The 18,044-nt window shown below is 38.1% G+C and overlaps 1 protein-coding gene across 1 annotated transcript in view; it reads left to right on the top strand.

Moving 5' to 3' along the window:
- arpc1a (actin related protein 2/3 complex, subunit 1A) overlaps positions 1-14,898 on the top strand; it is a 43,395-nt gene extending 28,497 nt beyond the window's left edge. Inside the window, exons 5-10 of the mRNA XM_059979502.1 lie at positions 1,423-1,530; positions 4,958-5,170; positions 8,296-8,371; positions 9,795-9,988; positions 10,669-10,759; positions 14,491-14,898. Of these exons, the coding sequence (XP_059835485.1) occupies positions 1,423-1,530; positions 4,958-5,170; positions 8,296-8,371; positions 9,795-9,988; positions 10,669-10,759; positions 14,491-14,529 (721 nt within the window). The 3' untranslated portion in view covers positions 14,530-14,898. The remainder of the gene's footprint in view (positions 1-1,422; positions 1,531-4,957; positions 5,171-8,295; positions 8,372-9,794; positions 9,989-10,668; positions 10,760-14,490) is intronic.
- The last annotated feature ends 3,146 nt before the right edge of the window (positions 14,899-18,044 follow it).

The raw sequence follows: 18,044 nt of genomic DNA, 5'->3' as shown, positions 1-18,044 counted from the left end.
TTCAAGGAGGGTTGAGCATATTCTTGAGTCTTTTTCCCATCTGCCTGGTAATGTCTTCCCATGACTAGCTTGCAATGTAGGTCCATTTCAGGAGTCTGGTGTTGAAGATGTGAGTAATGTAGTCTGCCCAGGATAACCAAATTAATGTAATTCAGGCCTCAAAACTGGGGTTATTGGCTTAGGAGAGGATAGTTTATAGAATTAACTTGCTGACTAGTATGTATTTACCTTGTGTGAAGAAATTCAAGCACCTGGGAAGCCCACAAAGTCATAGAAGGTGCAAAAATGACACACTGTTCTTCCAGGATTAGGATTACACCTGGAATGCTGGTGCTTTGGCATATCAGTTTTAACTGCTGTGCCACTGTGTTGTCCAAACCTCAAGCCCATAAAAGCCATGCATAAATGTCAGGAGTAGTAGCCCATTTTACAAACTATACACTCCTATTCAGTCAGCCATCAACTGCCCCAGCAATGGAACTCTGCATTTTCCACATTGGCCTCATTAGGCACCTCTCAAAACCACAAAACTAGAGTGAAGAGAAGTAACTACATAAAGAAGAATTAAGTTGTGCTAGGCAGCAAGGAGAAGCATGTACATTGTTAATAAAGCGATCTTGGAGAACTTTAGTTAAAGAGCAAACCTGATTTTCAATAGTTATGTGGAAGATATGGTAAAGAATGAAATAGTGCATTTTTTTTCTAAATCAGTAGGTCAAGGAACCAGCTAAGGATCAATTATACATACAGTGTTTATAACTATAAAATTTTGATTTTTAAAAATCTATAAAATATCATAAGCTTATTAAATAAATATTGGGCTCACGGCAGTGATGGAACTATATTGGCATAGGCTGAAAATTGATTTGCAGACAAAGGATATAGTAGAAGTAAGCCTATTAAATTTGTATTAAACTTGGTATTTTAGAATCAATGTCAGTGATTTAAGAAGGAGACAAAGTTTAATGCATCTGATTTTGCTGATGGTACAAAGCTATAAAGAAGGTGCAATAAACCTACAGAGGGACAAGGGGTAAGTTGTAATATGGAAAAATTAAAAAAGCAATAAAGAGAAATAAAACATTCTTAAATAGACAAATGTTGATGTTAACAGTATGTTGGGTCTCAGAGAGATTTTAGACTTGATTTGAAATGTTTTCCAGCTTAAAAACTGAAGGAAAATTAAATTTATTTAAATGGTTTTTATGTTATGCATGTGTAGCACTGATTGACACCTGGAAGCTGAGATTCTGTCTTGAAGCAGTGCCCAGTATTTAAGGAGCAGGTGCATAGGTCTGAACAGAATTTTGACTAAATGGACAGAAGTTTTATGATGGTCAATAATATCTTAATTGAAAATATTTTTAAATAAAAGAATGCATCTGTTTGGCTTTAACAATTAGCTATATTTCCTACTTTTAGGTGGGTGAGTAAACACATCAAGAAGCCAATTCGTTCTACTATCCTTAGCCTTGACTGGCATCCCAATAATGTCTTACTGGCAGCCGGTTCATGTGACTTCAAATGCAGGTAAGATGCACAGCAGTTTTGAAGGAGGTTTCAAAGTAAAGTATAAAGTGTCATACTTGGCAGTTTGACATAGAAAATATCAGATACAAAGTTTTCATAGAAACAAAGCCTGCAGTACAATACAGGCCCTTTGGCCCACAAAGCTGTGCCAAGCATGTACTTACTTTAGAGATTACCAAGGATTACCCATAGCCCTCTATTTTTCTAAGCTCCATGTACCTACCCAGGAGTCTCTTAAAAGACCCTATCATATCTGCCTTTACCACAGTCGCTGGCAGGCCTATTCCACGCACTCACCACTCTGTGGTTTTTAAAAAAAAAAAGCAACTTCTTACCCCTGACATCTCCTCTGAATCTATTTCCAACCACCTTAAAACTGTGCCCTCTCGCGTTAGGCTTTTTCCCAGGGTTGAAATAGCTCTGACTATTCAAACAATCAATGCCCCTCATCATCTTATACCCCCCTATCAGGTCACTTCTCATCTTCCATCGCTCCAAGGAGAAAAGGCCGAATTCACTCAACCTATTCTCATAAGGCATGCTCCCCAATCCAGGCAACATCCTTGTAAATCTCCTCTGCACCCCCTCTATAGTTTCCATTTCTTTCTTGTAGTGAGGTGACCAGAATTGATCACAGTACTCCAAGTGGGGTCTGACCAGCATCCCATATAGCTGTAACATTACCTCTCAGCTCTTGAACTCAATCCTGTGGTTGATGAATGCCAATGCACTGTATACCTTCTTAACCACATAGTCAACATGCACAGCAGCTTTGAGTATCGTATGGACACGGATTTCAAGATCCCTCTGATCCTCCACACTGCCAAGAGTCTTACCATTAATACTATATTCTGCCATCATAATTTGACCTACCAAAATGAACCACCTCACATTTATCTAGGTTGAACTCTGTGTGCCACTTTTCAGCCCAGTTTTGCATCCTATCACTGTCCCACTGTAACCTCTGATAGCTCTCCACACTATCCACAACACCCCCAACCTTTGTGGCATTAGCAAATTTACTAACCCATCCCTCCACTTCATCATCCAGGTCGTTTAGAAAAATCATAAAGAGAGGAGTCCCAGAACAGATCCCTGAGGCACACCACTGGTCACCAACCTCTGTGCAGAATATGACCTGTCTACGACCACTCTCTGCCTCTGTGGACAAGCCAATTCTGAATCCACAAAGAAAGGTCCCCTTGAATCCCATTTCTCCTTACTTTCTCAATAATCCTTGCATGGGGTACTTTATAAAATGCCTTGCTGAAATCCATATACACTATATCTACTGCTCTACCTTCATCAATGTGTTTAGTCACATCCTCAAAAAAAAAAGTTCAATGAGGTTCATAAGGCATGACTTGCCTTTGACAAAGCCATGCTGACTATTCCTAATCATATTATGCCTCTCCAAATATCCATAAATCCTGCCTGTCAAGATCTTTTCCATCAACTTACCAATCACTGAAGTAAGACTCACTGGTCTATAATTTCCTGGGCTGTCTCTACTCCCTTTCTTGAATAAGGGAACAGCATCTGCAACCCTCCAATCCTCTGGAACCTCTGCCGTCCCCATTGATGATGCAAGGATCATTGCCAGAGTTTCAGCAATCTCCTCCCTCCCCTCCCATCGTAGCCTGGGGTATATCTCATCCTATCCCAGAGACTTATACAACATGATGCTTCCCAAAAGTTCCAGCACATCCTCTTTTTTTTAATGCCTATATATGCTTAAGCTTTTCAATTCGCTGTAATTCATCCCTACAATCACCAAGGTCCTTTTCCGTAGTGAGTACTGAAGCAAAGTATTCATTAAGTACCTCTGCTATCTCCTCTGGTTCCATACATACATATCCACTGTCATACTGGATTGGTCCTATTCTCTCGCGTCTTATCCTCTTGCTCTTTTCCAATGGGATCATTCTAAATTCAAGAAAAATACACCATTCAGTGGGCATAAGTATCAGCCACTTAAAAGGTTCTAACTGGAGTGAAGTTTGGACCTTTTACTATAGGTGACAGATTTTGATTGACTTGTAAGATAATTTGGGTATGAAAAATGTGGTGGATTTTCAATAAGCTTCTGAGAACATTGTCGTAATGCCAGCTTCACTCTATCCTGGATTATCTTAATATTATAAGAGTCTGCTATGTCTCGTTTAAATGTCATGGTTCCCATCTTTTCTATAACCATTGCTGAAAGAGTGAAAATATCTTAACCAAAAATCTTTGTGATTTCTTGGTTAGCTCCCTTTATTAATGCTATTGAAACTTCCTTGGTCGAGATTGAAGATCTCTTCAGTATTTTAGTACTCTTGGGATACATTCACTGGAGCAAAGAATCTTGGGTCACCTAAATTATGTTCTCTCATTCTTGTTACGATAGAGAAAATTCTTACAACTTTGTCCACTTTTAGAGTCTTCCCAAGCTCTAGAACAAACAACTTGTACCTTTGGCTATTATGCAGTTAAATCTCATAAGATCATATAGCACTGAAACAAGCCTTTCAGCCCATGGGGTCCATGTGGACCAGCAAAAACCATTTATACTAATCCTTTTTTATTCCTTCCATATTCTCATCAACCCCACCCCTACCACTACCACCACAAGATTCTACCATTCACCTATACACTAGAGGTAATTTACAGCGGGCAATGAAACCACCAAGTCCATTCAGACAAAGGGAGAGCATCCAATTAAAATATGCACTGAATAAGTACTTAAGATGGCCTGTTCTTTATTCTTTAGTTTTGGTTGGTATATACAGAAAACCTGTAAAACTATTCCATGCAAGATGTGTTAAAACAATATTTTCACAATCTATTAGCTTTAGTTTATTAATGGTATAGTTTAGACATTTAAATTCTGTCCAATTGTATAGGCACCTTGCGTTATCACAAATGTAAGTGCTAAAAATTATTTTGAATAGGTTTTGTTTTTAATGGCAATTTTATTTTCTGGAAAATTTGGATTGACAAACTTCTCGGGTGTCTAGCTGGATACAAAATTCCTTTAAGCTTAAATTAACAAGTGGATTTGTCATTGTGTTACTTAATGAATTGGGGAAAAGCAAATTTTAGTCATTTATTAATGTATTAGAATAGGAATCTGTTGTCGAGCAAAGATCACTTCGGTCTTGACCTTATTTCTGTTGGAAGGAGGCTTGAAGGACCATGCTGACTACTTCCTTGTACAGAGTACAGTATAGGAAATTGGGAGCATATGAACATTAAATGCTCAAACACAGTGAAGGCATTCACTTAACCTCAGATTTATTTTGATGTGAACAGAAAAGCTATGATGAATAAACATTGAAATATTTGCTGTCATTTCTCAGCTGAACATTTGAGTTTTCTTTAATATATTAACCAGTGTTTTGTAACTTTGCTGCTTCACAACACTTCTGATATGTTTTCTTTATAGAGTGTTTTCTGCTTACATTAAAGAAGTAGACACAAAGCCTTCAGCCACACCTTGGGGTTCCAAAATGCCTTTCGGACAAGTGATGGCAGAGTTTGGTGGTGCCGGTAGTGGAGGTTGGGTCCATAGTGTTTCTTTCTCTGCCACAGGAAACCGCCTGGCATGGGTTAGTCATGACAGCACTGTATCTGTTGTTGATGCTGGTAAAAATATGGCGTAAGTACTGTTCTTAATTTTTCAGCTTAATGGTGGCTTTTGTTGGCCCTAAAAGAGTTGAAATACATTAGACAATAGACAATAGGTGCAGAAGTAGACCATTCGGCCCCTCGAGTCTGCACCGCCATTCTGAGATCATGGCTGATCATTCACTATCAATACCCAGTCCCTGCCTTGTCCCCATATCCCTTGATTCCCCTATCCATCAGATATCTATCTATCTACATTGAAAGAAATATATAAAATAGTTTGATTTCTTTTAAACTTTGTTATATTTGTGTTGAGGCTTTCTATGGTGGATGAATCAATTTTTCCTTCAGTTTTAATTTTAATAAATGTAAAATATTGCAAATCATTTAAAATAATGCTTTCTTTTGTAATATATGTTCAAACCACAAGGTGTCAGTGTAATACCATGTAAGCCTTCTTGTCACATATTGGAATTCATTTACAATAGTAGCTTTACAAACACTTTCTATAAGAAATTAATATTGTTATATCAAATTTTAAAGAGTAAATTTCAAAGAGTAATCAAGGTAATTCCATTTCCTATTTCCTACATAAGCCCTGTAATTTTTTTAACGTTTTTATAATTTGCATCCACCACCTTTATTTTTAGACATTGCATCTATCAGCCATTTAAATTGTTTTCCAAATCAGAATACTCCTCTAAAAGTAAAATCGTATTGTCTCTATTTGGTTCTTTTTGCTAATCATCTTAAATTTCAGTTCCTTTGTTCTTAACCATTCCAATAATGTTAACTGTCATCAACCTGAAACCTGAGCTCTGTTTTTGATCCTACAGATGCAGTATTTTCTGTTCCTATTTCTAGCAATTGTCTCATTTTGCTTTTGGAATTTCTCCTTGTATGTTGTCTGGATTTTAAATAAATTTCTATCAGATCTAATAAATGTCTTGGTTTCACAGAGAACAACAACTTTAACTTTCTATGCACATAACCGAAGTAACTTATCTCTGAAACTTTCTTGTATATTCTCTGTTAGACCTTAGTAACCCTCCTAAATCCTCCTTGAAGCACACATAATGGAGACATTCTTCAATATGCTAAAAGGATGCATTTCCAGAGAATGTTCTGTTAAGCAAAATTTTGTACATTGAAAGGACTGAGTGAAATGAATTACGGATCCGATTCACTCCTAAGTGTGGAAAATGACATGTTATTCATTATGCTGAAAATATACAAACCAAAGTCATTACTCTGTAGGGAACAATTCTAAAGTTAAATGTTCATAAATCATAGAATTACTGAACTCCTGTTGTGGTCAACAGAAGCTTAATAAAATGTTCAGCATAATTTCTGTACGAATTTCCTTTTGTATTTTATTACTGTATATAAGATTTCCAACTATAACCTTATAAGCTTTCTTTTCAAACTTTCATGCCACTTACAAATATTTGGTCAACTGAGTCCCAAAGTCTTTATCCTCTTTACAATTGTGATTTTTAGATTGTATTTTCTTGCCTTGTTCTTCCTATCAAAACATGTAGTTTTGCACCTTGTCTACCATTTGTTTGTCCATTCTGTTAGCTTAATATATCCCTTTGAAAGTTCTCATTCTCAAAATGCAGCTATATCTTTAATGGTGAAACTGATATTCATAGCTGCTATTGTTCAGCTTTTTTCACCGATAGTTTTATCTCCAAATTCTAATTAACCACTTCTTATTCAATTGCAGGTTTTGTCCACTGATCTTTCTTTCCAGTTTTCAAACTTCCTAAAATTTTGCTTTCCTACGTTTCTGCTCTTATACTAGATTGTTTTTCCTTATCTATAGCCAATATAGAACATAGAAAGCTACAGCACATTACAGGCTCTTTGGCCCACAATGTTGTGCCAACCATATAACTTTAGAAACTGTCTAGAATTTCCCTACTGCATAGCCCTCTTATTTTTTCTAAGCTCCATGTACCTACTTAAGAGCCTCTTAAAAGAGCCTATTATACCTAGCTCTACCACCTTCGCTGAGAGCACATTCCATGCACCCACTCTCTGTGTGGAAAAACTTGTCTCTGAGATCCCCCTTGTACCTACTTCCAAGCACCTTAAAACTATGCCTCCTTGTATTAGCTATATTAGCTCTGGGGGAAAACAGCCACTGGCCATCCACACAAATGCCTCTCATCATTTTATACACCTCTATCCGGTCACCTGTCATCCTCCATCGCTCCAAGGAGAAAAGATCAAGTTCACTCAACCTATAAGGCATGCTGTCCAATCCAGGCAATATCCTTGTAAATCTCCTTTGCACATGTATTGTCTTGCCAACATTTGTTCCATTTGATGCATTTCATTCCTTAAAATATGGTTCAGTGGCTCATCCTTTCTTCTGAATGTACTTCTGAAATTTGACCCCTTTTCTCTTTGGTAATATCTGTTTGTTTTGGAATAGTTTCACAAATCCAACTCCATTGCAAACAGTAGCATGTCAAACGTTGGGCCATACTCGGGGATGCTTCAATAAAATCCTACCACTGGTTAGAAGACTGGTTTGAAGTTTCACTTTACCTAATATTTGCCATTGGTACATTGTGAAATTTTCCCTGTAATCAGTATCACATAAGCTGTTGTTGAGTGAGATCCCACAAAGATCTCTGAAGTACAATGATAGTGATAAAATTGTTTCTGAATCACACCTTGCTTGCATTAAAAATGTATGCTTTTAATCTAGTATTTGATAAAAGCTGATTTTTTTATTTTTTATTTTTTGCAAGCAAGGAGTGTTTTGAATGTAATAACTGTCCCTAAAGCAGTATTTTCTCCATTAGTTATCTGCACAAATTGGAGTGAAATTGGAAGTCTGTCTTTAAGTACCAGGTTGTCACGTGCCTTACAGACCAGGAATGCAAGAAATCAAAACCTGAGGGAAGGAATTTTTTAATTCAATCTGCTCATGAAAGACTGGAAGGGAACTGGTGTACACTGTTTGTGAGAGTGGTTTGAATCTCTGGAATTCAAAACTACTTGACTAGAAATGGACACATGCTTCTGTCCACATTTCTACTTCCCAGCTGCAGTATTCTACTTTTACAAACTGAAATAGTGATAAAATAGTTTTGGTTAAAAGACACATGCTTTGAATTTAAATGTAATCTTTCTTTTTAGGACTTCTCAAGCGAAGACTGAATTCCTCCCCCTGTTGAGTGTGATTTTTGTCTCTGAAACTAGCATAGTGGCAGCAGTGAGTACAACTTGATTTCATGTTACAAAAGCCTATTAGATAAACTCAAACCTGCTTTAGATGACCACTTTAATATTACAAAACCAATCTGATATCAATAAATCAGGACAAATCAAAACTTCTGTAGTATATAGCTCGTTACCAAGCTGTACGGTCAGCTTGGGAGAATAGTAGAAGAGGTAACATTGGTTATGTACAATGTTCAGTGATTTCTGTTTGGAAGTGTTCACCTCAACTGGGGAAGTCTTTGCTCTGATGTCAGTGTAAGCTATCAATTTGAAGATAGTTCTAAGCTTCCACCCTGAGGGGGGGGAAAAGGCACAATTCCCCATATCCCCATAAGAATAAAAGCCATTAGGGCTGAAAATGGTGAAATTGCAGCTAGGGGTATATTAAAACACTCTAATCTCACAAAAAATATTGCTCACTAATGTTCAAAGGAACTGAGATGAAGTGTGATTACTATATTAATACATCATAAGACGTGTGACAAAACCATTTGATGCACTGTCTGCTCCGCCTGTTGATCATGGCTGATAATTTTTCTCTCTCAACCCCATTCTCCTGCCTTCTCCCAGTAATCTTTGCCTTCTCATCAAGAACATATTAACTTCTGCTTAAAATATACCCAATGACTTGACTTCCACAGCAGTCTATAGTAATGAATTCTACTGGTTTACCACTCTCTGGCTAAAGGAGTTCCTCCTCATCTCTGTTCTAAAGGAATGTCTTTTTATTCTAAGGCGATGCCCTCTGGCCCTAGACTCTCCCACTACTAGAAACGTCCTCTCCACGTCCATTCTTGCCCTTTCAGTATTCAGTAGGTTTCAATGAGATCCCACCTCATTCTTCTAAACACCATAGAGTACAGGCTCAGAATCATCAAATACTCCTTGTATATTAAACCTTTCTTACCCGAGATCATTCTTGTAGACTTCCTGGCCCCTCTCTGATACCAGTACATTCTTTCTTAGATAAGGGGTCCAAAACTGCTCACTATACTCCAAACGTGATCTGACCAATACCTTATGAAACCATTGCATCCTTGTTTTTAGATTTTAGTCCTCTTAAAATGAACATTAACATTGTATTTGTCTTCCTTACGACTGACTCAACCTGTATGTTAACCTTTAGGAATCCTACACTAGGGTTCCCAAGTTTCTTTATACCTATGATTTCTAATTTGCTTCCCATTTAGAAAATAGTCTATGCCTTTGTACCTTCTAACAAATTGCATGGCCACACACTTCTCTACACTGTGTTACAGGTTTGGAATTCCATCTTCTTGTATTTTCCAAATTAAACTCTTTTCTGAATATTGACAATCTGGTTTTAGGTTTGCAAGTTGTGCATGTGTTTCATTAGTTATCCTTGAATAAGCATCAGATTGTATAGATAATTACAGTTTTCTCTATATCTTCAGGGCCATGATTGCTGTCCGATGCTTTTCACATATGATGATCGTGGTTCTTTAACCTACATCTCCAAGCTAGACATTCCAAAGCAGAGCATTCAGCGCAACATCTCTGCCATGCAGCGTTTCCACAATCTGGACAGAAGGGCCACTACAGAGGATAGAAATACCACACTTGAGACTCTCCACCAGAACAGCATCACGTAAGTGGATGACCCTCAAAGAGACATGTCGTATGTTTGCTTCAGTAAAGAATCTCTTAAATCAATAGATTGGAAGTTTTGGCTATTTAAAGTCACCATACAGCCTTACAGAATCTGAGTTCTGGTAACTGTTTGGTTACAAACTTTAACTCAGACTTGGGTTTTAGACCAATGTTTCTTGAGTATGCTAGGTTCAGAATCATGGGGCTATTCCATTAGACATAGAATTTCACTTCCAAATTATCAATTTGTAAGATGGCCTGTAAGATGGTGTGTTAAATATATAGAACCATTACAGATAGGGCTTGTGGAATTTTTGGCATCTAGCAGTAAATTTCCCATGTAATGTAGACCTGGCTAAGTGATATGCTGATAGAGTTAAGTAAAGAAATGCGGGGGTTGTACGTTCATGTGGAGCATTAATGATGGTTCCTCACAATAGACTAGCGTCCTATCTGGGGGGAGTCTCATTCTCTCAGTCACTTCACGCCACCGAAACCAGCATAAGCACCGGCCTGATGAACCTATAAGGCTCGGGACAGACATCTAACTTTTTAACCTTTATTAATAATGTTTGAGCCAATTTCTATTATAGAAACCAGATGATTCAATAGGTCCACACCACCTCAGTTGAAAAGCAAACTGGATTCTGCAAACTAATTTTTTTTCCCTCTCTGCAGCCAAGTCTCCATATATGAAGGTGATAAGAGAGATTGTTGGAAGTTTTGCACTACTGGGATTGACGGCGCAATGACAATTTGGGATTTGAAGGTGAAGCTACATCTTGAGGAATGCTTTAGGCTTTCTTTCAGCAAATAAGTACTCTTTAATTAACATTTAAATTATTGTATGCTCTAAATTAAACTCTAGCTGAGTTGGTGTTTGCCCATTAACCTATTCAAATGCACAGGTGTTCAGTTTCTTCATAATTTTAAGGAACTTTAAGTACTTCTGGGAAAATTCAATATTTCTAAAACTTGTACTTGCATTGGCTTTAGGTATGCATATTTTGTTGTATTTTTACTTGAGCAGAAAAGTTAAAAGATTATTTCAGAGGATAAGAAAAAACTAATTAATTCAAAGAATCTTCACTCCATCTGCCACAGGCAGGATTTCCCGGTGGCCAACCATTTTAATTTCACTCCCCATTCCCATACCGACGTGTTGGCCCATGACCTTCTCGACAACCACAGTGAGGCCACTCTCAGATTGGAGGAGTAACACCTCATATTTCATCTGGGTAGCCTCCAACCTGATGGCACAAACATAGATTTTTCTAACTTACAGTAATTTATTCCCCCTCCCCTTTCTCTCTTTTCCATTCCTCATTCTATCCCCCCTTTTTTCCACTTCTCTTCACCTGCCTGTCACCTCCCTCTAGTGCCCTCCTCCCTCCTTTTCTCCCATGGCTCACTCTCCTCTCCTATCAAGTATTTCCTTCAACCCTTTACCTTTTTCACCTATCATCTCCCAGCTTCCACCAATCTTCCCCCTCACCAGGTTACGACTATCACCTGCCAGCTTGTAATGCTCCCTTTCTCCACCCCCCCCCCCCCCAACTTTCATATTCTGGCTTCTTTCCCCTTCCTTTCCAGTCATGATAATGAGTCTCAGTCCCAAATGTTAACTATATATTCTTACCATGCCGCCTGACCTGCTCAGTTCCTCCAGCATTTTGTGTGTATTGGTTTGGATTTCCAGCATCTGCAGAATTTCTTGTGTTAAAGAAAATACTAATTGCATTTATGTAATAGTTGCTGTGTTTCAAAAAATGTCCTATTTAAGCTCATTAGTTTTAAGTGGATCCTAGTATGAAAATCCATTTTGTATGCTGTATTATATCAGTAGCAGTAATCTGCTGAATAACCTGCCAACTATATTAAGAACATAATAAATTGGGTCAGGAATTGGCTTTTCGCCTGCATTTACTCTAGCATTAGTCAAGATGATGGCATCTGCACCATTTAACTGCTCTAAACTCATATCCCTGGATTCCCTTCTGTCTAGACATCTTTTTATCTTGGCCTTGAATAAACTCATTAACTGAGCCTTTACTGCCCACAGGGATGTAGACTTCCAGTTCTACTTCCAGTGAAGGCATTTCTTCTTTTGGCAGTCCTGAATGTTATATCCCTCATTCTGAAATTCTTGACCTATGGTTTTTGACTCTTCAGCTTGTTGACCCTTGTAATAATTTGTGAGTTTCAATCATATTTCTCCCCCCCCCTCATATTTCTAAACTCAAGACTAATTTGTTGTACTAATCTACTCAATCTTTCCTATATAATATGTTGGCTGTCCCTGGAGCCAGTCTAGTGAATCTTTGCCACACTCCCTTTAGGTAGCAAGAGCAAAATTGTACATAGTACTGGACAAGTGTGCTTTCAGCAAAGTCCTATTCAAGGCCAGTTCAGACCCTTTGGACATCAATAATTCCAAATGCCTCACTTCGTTTAAAAAAACAAAAACCTATGCTTTACTATTTTGTGCAGACATTTAGATAACTTAATATTTTTCTGCACTATGTTGTATTTGTCCTGTTGCCCTTGCTTATCTATGTCATCTTGAAGCCTCTTTACATTTCCTCCCTACGTACCTAGTTTTCTGTCATTAGAAAACTTAGAAATACCATATTTCATCCCCCTCAACTAAGTTGTTGATATTGGTGTGACACTCTCTTCCCGCTGGTAACTGACAACCTGTTTGCTCAGTTCTTCCAGCATTTTGTGTGTGTTGATCTGGGTTTCCAGCATCTGTAGAATTTCTTGTGTCAAAGAAAATATTAATATATGTTTGTATTAACAAATAATATTTTGTTCCCATCACTTTCTCCTTGATGACCAATTCTTAATCTATGTCAGTATATTACCATCCTTACCCTTGCAACTCCATGAGCTCCATGTTCACCTCCATTCAGGACTCCAAACAGACCTTTTATGTGAGGGAATACTTCACCTGCACATATGTTGGGGTCATCCCCAGCTCTCAATGCACTCTTCTACATTGATGAGACCTGATGTAGATTGGGGGGCCTCTTTGTCAAGCACCTCAGCTCCATCTGCAAAAAGTGAAATTTTCCAATGGCCAACAATTTCAATTCCTATCCCCATTCTCCTGACATGTCAGTTCTCGGCTGCCTCTTGCCACAATGAATCCACTCTCTAGATTGGAGGAGCAACACCTCATATTCCATCTAGGTAACCTCAACCTGATAGTATAAACATTACCTTCTCTAACTTCCAGTACTTTTTTATTCCCCCTCTCTTCCTTTCTTCCCTTCAATTCCCCACACTGATGTCTTGTCTATCACCACCTCTGGTGCCCTACTTCTTTTCCTTTCTCCATCGTCCACTATCCTCTCCTATCAGATTCCTTCTTCTCCAGTCCTTTGCCTTTTCCATCTGTCATCTCCCAGTTTCTTACTTTATTCATTCCCCCCCCCGCCCCCAACTACCCACCTGGCTTCACCTATCATTTTCTAGCTTGTCTTCTTTCCTCCCCTTTCTAACATCTTCCCCTTTCCTTTTCAGTCCTGATGAAGGGCCTCAGCCCAAAACATTGACTCTTTATTAACTCTTTATTAATTTCTATAGATGCTGCCTGATCTGCTGAGTTCCTGAGTTACTCCAGCATTTTGTGTGTGTTGCTCTGGATTTCCAGCATCTGCAGAATTTCTCTTGTCTATGTGCTATTTCTTGACCTTGCATCCAATGGGAACCTTTTCCTCTGCTTAGTATTTATCTTGCCAAATTTTAAATAGATCCCCTCATAACCCTCATTCCAAGGATATCAGCCACAGCTTTTCCAAGTCAATTCAGATTACTCATCCCTGGGATAATTTGGTAAATCTCTTCTCCACCCTTCCATTAGAATTGAGTGCACTAATTCAGTTGAATTAAACCAGTTTTATAAAGGTGAATTGGGCCTACTTGCTTTCTAATGACTCTGAGCTTGCCTTTTTATATTCCATCAAACTAAGCATATAAATCTAATTCAAACGAGGACATGAGTTGAGAGTTAAGGGGCGAAAGTGTAGGGGTAACACGAGGGGGGAACTTCTTTACTCAGAGTGGTAGCTGTGTGGAACGAGCTTCCAGTAGAAGTGGTAGAGGCAGGTTCAATTTTGTCATTTAAAAAAAAAATTGGATAGGTATATGGACAGGAATGGAGGGTTATGGGCTGAGTGCAGGTCAGTGGGACTAGGTGAGAGTAAGCGTTCGGCACAGACTAGAAGGGCCGAGACGGCCTGTTTCCGCACTGTAATTGTTATATGGTTATATAGTTATATTGTGAAAATTTTGTTTTAAACTTTATTCCAGAACCTTATGAAGGCAAAATATTGCATCTATTGATGAAATAATGTGAATTTATCAATGTGAAACACATTTTCTTTTGAAAGATGCTGTCTGACTTGCATATATACAATACTCTTATTGTGCATCTTTATTTGTCAGAACTTTAATCATGGTCACCAAGCTTAAGAGTTTTTAATTTACTTTCAGACTCTGGAATCTTCAATCCAAGGCATGTGTATCATGTGAACAAGAATACCTGCATTTTAGGCTGTTGAAACTCCATGTGAAAAGAAGAGCCCCATTTCCCTACCCCATTCCTTCCACCTTCAACTGCAGCTGGCTAGAAGCTAGTGAGCAAATCTTCAAAACAAACACAAAAAGGCACTGAAAAATTCCGAAATCAGCGCTCCACCACTTCATTCTGGGAATTTTGTTTTGATTTTAAAAGAATTGCTTTGAAGTGGTTTTTTCTTTTTTTTCCTTAGCTAAAGCTCCCTTCAATACAGTTTCTGCAGCACTCTGAGGGGAATGCCCTAAAGAGGGTAGTAATGTACACTAATTTAAAGGGACTTTTATGTAGTGTGTCTGCTAGAAAATAAACACTACAAAACTTCATTCTTATTGTGCCTCTTTATTGTACATTTACATTCCTTGCTTACAGGAAAATTCTGAAATGTGTGCTTATTCCATTGAGAACAGAATGTGCAGATGTACTGCAGAGAGACTGCATTCTGTTTCTCTTATCCAGTCTTTTATTCTTCTTGGATTTCAGCTGTTCAAAAGTAATATGCGAGAAAAAAATTAATCTTCTGTGACAGATTCATTAATCCGATATCTACAGTGCACAGATCATCAGTAGTCAATGGCAGAATATGTGATTTTTAATCTGTCAATTCAGTTGATTAATGTATTCTGGAGGAGATCACTTTCCAAAATCCTTCTGGTCACCACAAGATAATGTTCTAATTACTGGTACCATTCTGATTCAGAATGCAACAGAGGTGTTAAATTGCTCTATGTTCCTTAATTTTCATCTATACTTCAAAAGTTTTCTAATTCATCTTTTTTATCTATGCCTATATTTTTTCAAAAATTGAAGAAAATGTCAAATTTCGTATCAAACAGAAATATGAACCTTTCAGTGGTTGCTTTGGAAGAATTATTGATGGATTTCTGTTTATAGGTGTGGAGCTTCCCAAGGGAATTTTTAAACTCATTTGGAGAGTTTAACTTCAGTGAATTGTGATAGATCCCCAGAGTTACAGTGTATTAGATCATTTTAAGCTCATTTGGAGTTACCTAATCTGATTTCATTTTCTCTGCTTATCCTTCCCACTTTGTGGGAGTGAAGTTTTGAAATGGGCCAAACACGTCATTAACACAGTGGAGCTGCTGCCTTGTGAGGCCTGAAACCCAATTTCAATCCTGACCTTGTGCTGACTGCATGGAGTTTGCACTTTCTCCGTGTGGCTACATGGGTTTCCTCTGGATGCTCTGGTTTCCTCCCCATCTGAAAAAATTGTGCATTGGTAGGTTAAAAGCATAGAAAACCTACAGCACAATACAAGCCCTTCGGCCCACAAAGTTGTGCCAAACGTGTCCCTACCTTAGAAGTGAATTACTAGGCTTACCCATAGCCCTCTATTTTTCTAAGCTCCATGTACCTATCTAAAAGCCTCTTAAAAGACCCTATCGTATCTGCCTCCACCACTGTCTCTGGCAGCCCATTCCACACACTCACCATTCTCTGAGTAAAAATCTTACCCATGACAGCTCCTCTGTACCTGCTCCCCAGCACCTTAAACCTGTGTCCTCTTGTGGCAACCATTTCAGCCCTGGGAAAAAGCCTCTGACTATCCACATGATCAATGCCTCTCATCATCTTGCACACATCTATCAGGTCACCTCTCATCCTCCTTCGCTCCAAGGAGAAAAGGCCGAGTTCGCTTAACCTATTCTCATAAGGCATACTCCCCAATCCAGGCAACATCCTTGTAAATCTCGTCTGCATTCTTTCTATGACTTCCACATCCCTCCTGTAGTGAAGTGACCAGAACCAAGCACAGTTCTCCAAGTGGGGTTGACCAGGATCCTATATAGCTGCAACATTACCTCTCGACTCCTAAATTCAATTCCACGATTGATGAGGGCCAATACATCCATATGCTTTCTTAACCACAGAGTCAATCTGCGCAACTGCTTTGAGCGTCCTATGGACTTGGACCCCAAGATCTCTCTGATCCTCCACACTGCCAAGAGTCTTACCATTAATACTATATTCTGCCAAAATATTTGACCTACCAAAATGAACCACTTCAGACTTATCTGGGATGAACTCCATCTGCCGCTTCTCAGCCCAGTTTGGCATCCTATCAATGTCCTGCTGTAACCTCTGGCAGCCCTCCACACTATCCACAACACCTCCAACCTTTGTGTCATCAGCAAACTTACTAACCCATCCCTCCAATTCTCCATTAATTGGAGACTAAATTGCTTGTAGTGTGTAGGGGAGCAGTGGAATCCGGGGGAGTTGATGAGAAGGTGGGGTAAAATGGGATTAATTTAGAATGGTGACTTGGTGGGATAAAGCCCTGTTCCTATGCTGAATCAGTCTGTGACTCTGGTAACATATAGAATGTTGAACAAAGAAACTGAAGACTACTTTGGTATATTTGCAGATATAATGTGACTTTGCTATAGGACAAATGTTAACCTTTTATAAAGCTGTGATTCCACAATTTTAGTAGTAGCCCTTGCTTTAGATACATACACGAGTTAGCATTTGAATCTTTTGAATGATAAATGGTGTTATCTTTCCTGGCTCCTGGTGTGACTGTTAGATTTTCTTTTGCCCTCAAGTTCTTGTGTAATAAGAAAGAATCGGAACATGACCTGGTGGTTACCTGGGGATCAAGTTTTGAAACTAAGTCATCAATGTCTGAGAAAGGTAATCTCTAAACAGATTTTGAAAAGTGTGTAAATATCCTGTCTTGATGAGTTTTGCATTCTGTAAAGTGTCTTTATTTCCTTCAGTAGTTGTCCACTTTAAGTTAACCCAAAGTAGTCATAACTTTTAAAATGCTGTTCACACAACTTGTACTGTGTGACACATGGTGAAATATAAATCTAAACACAGTGACTTTTTAAATGTATTCCTTTTCAGGAGAATCTACTTAGAAGGGTTATGTTTTTGGAGATTCCTTGAAGAATTATAATGTAGGTTTTGATCTGAAGCCTCCAAAGACAAATGATGATTCAGAACAAGTTACTTTGATATTCATAATTCAGCAACTGATGTCAGGATTTGTAATCTTTTAGCTGCTCCATATCCAAATCAATTGTCTTTCCACTGTTCATGTCTATTATTTTAAGACTCATTAGAATAAAGGACAACAATAGTGGGAATAGAAGATAGCCTTAAGATAGCAGAAGGTTATTAATGGACAGTTTAGTTAATACTTAATGAACTTCAAAATCCTGAATTACATCTGAAACAACTAATGACAGTAGATTAGTGTCAAGCTGTTACAGATGGGTGATTTGAAATGGATGTGCCAAATACACTTTATTTAAATAGCTTTGACAACCAAAGTATATAACACACCATTAACTACAAAACTTGATTTTAAAAAATGTAAAATATGTTTTTATTGATAAGAAATCATGGTTTGATGACAAATATGTTGATGGAAAATTTCTGACTAATTCTTTTAAATTGTTGAGCTGTAAGAAAAATAATCAGATGTTTCTTTTCCCATACT

Source organism: Hypanus sabinus, chromosome 9, assembly GCF_030144855.1.
Source record: "Hypanus sabinus isolate sHypSab1 chromosome 9, sHypSab1.hap1, whole genome shotgun sequence".
Lineage (NCBI taxonomy): Eukaryota > Metazoa > Chordata > Chondrichthyes > Myliobatiformes > Dasyatidae > Hypanus > Hypanus sabinus.
Note: the sequence above shows the minus strand (reverse complement) of the source record. Positions and strands in the feature narration are given on the sequence as shown.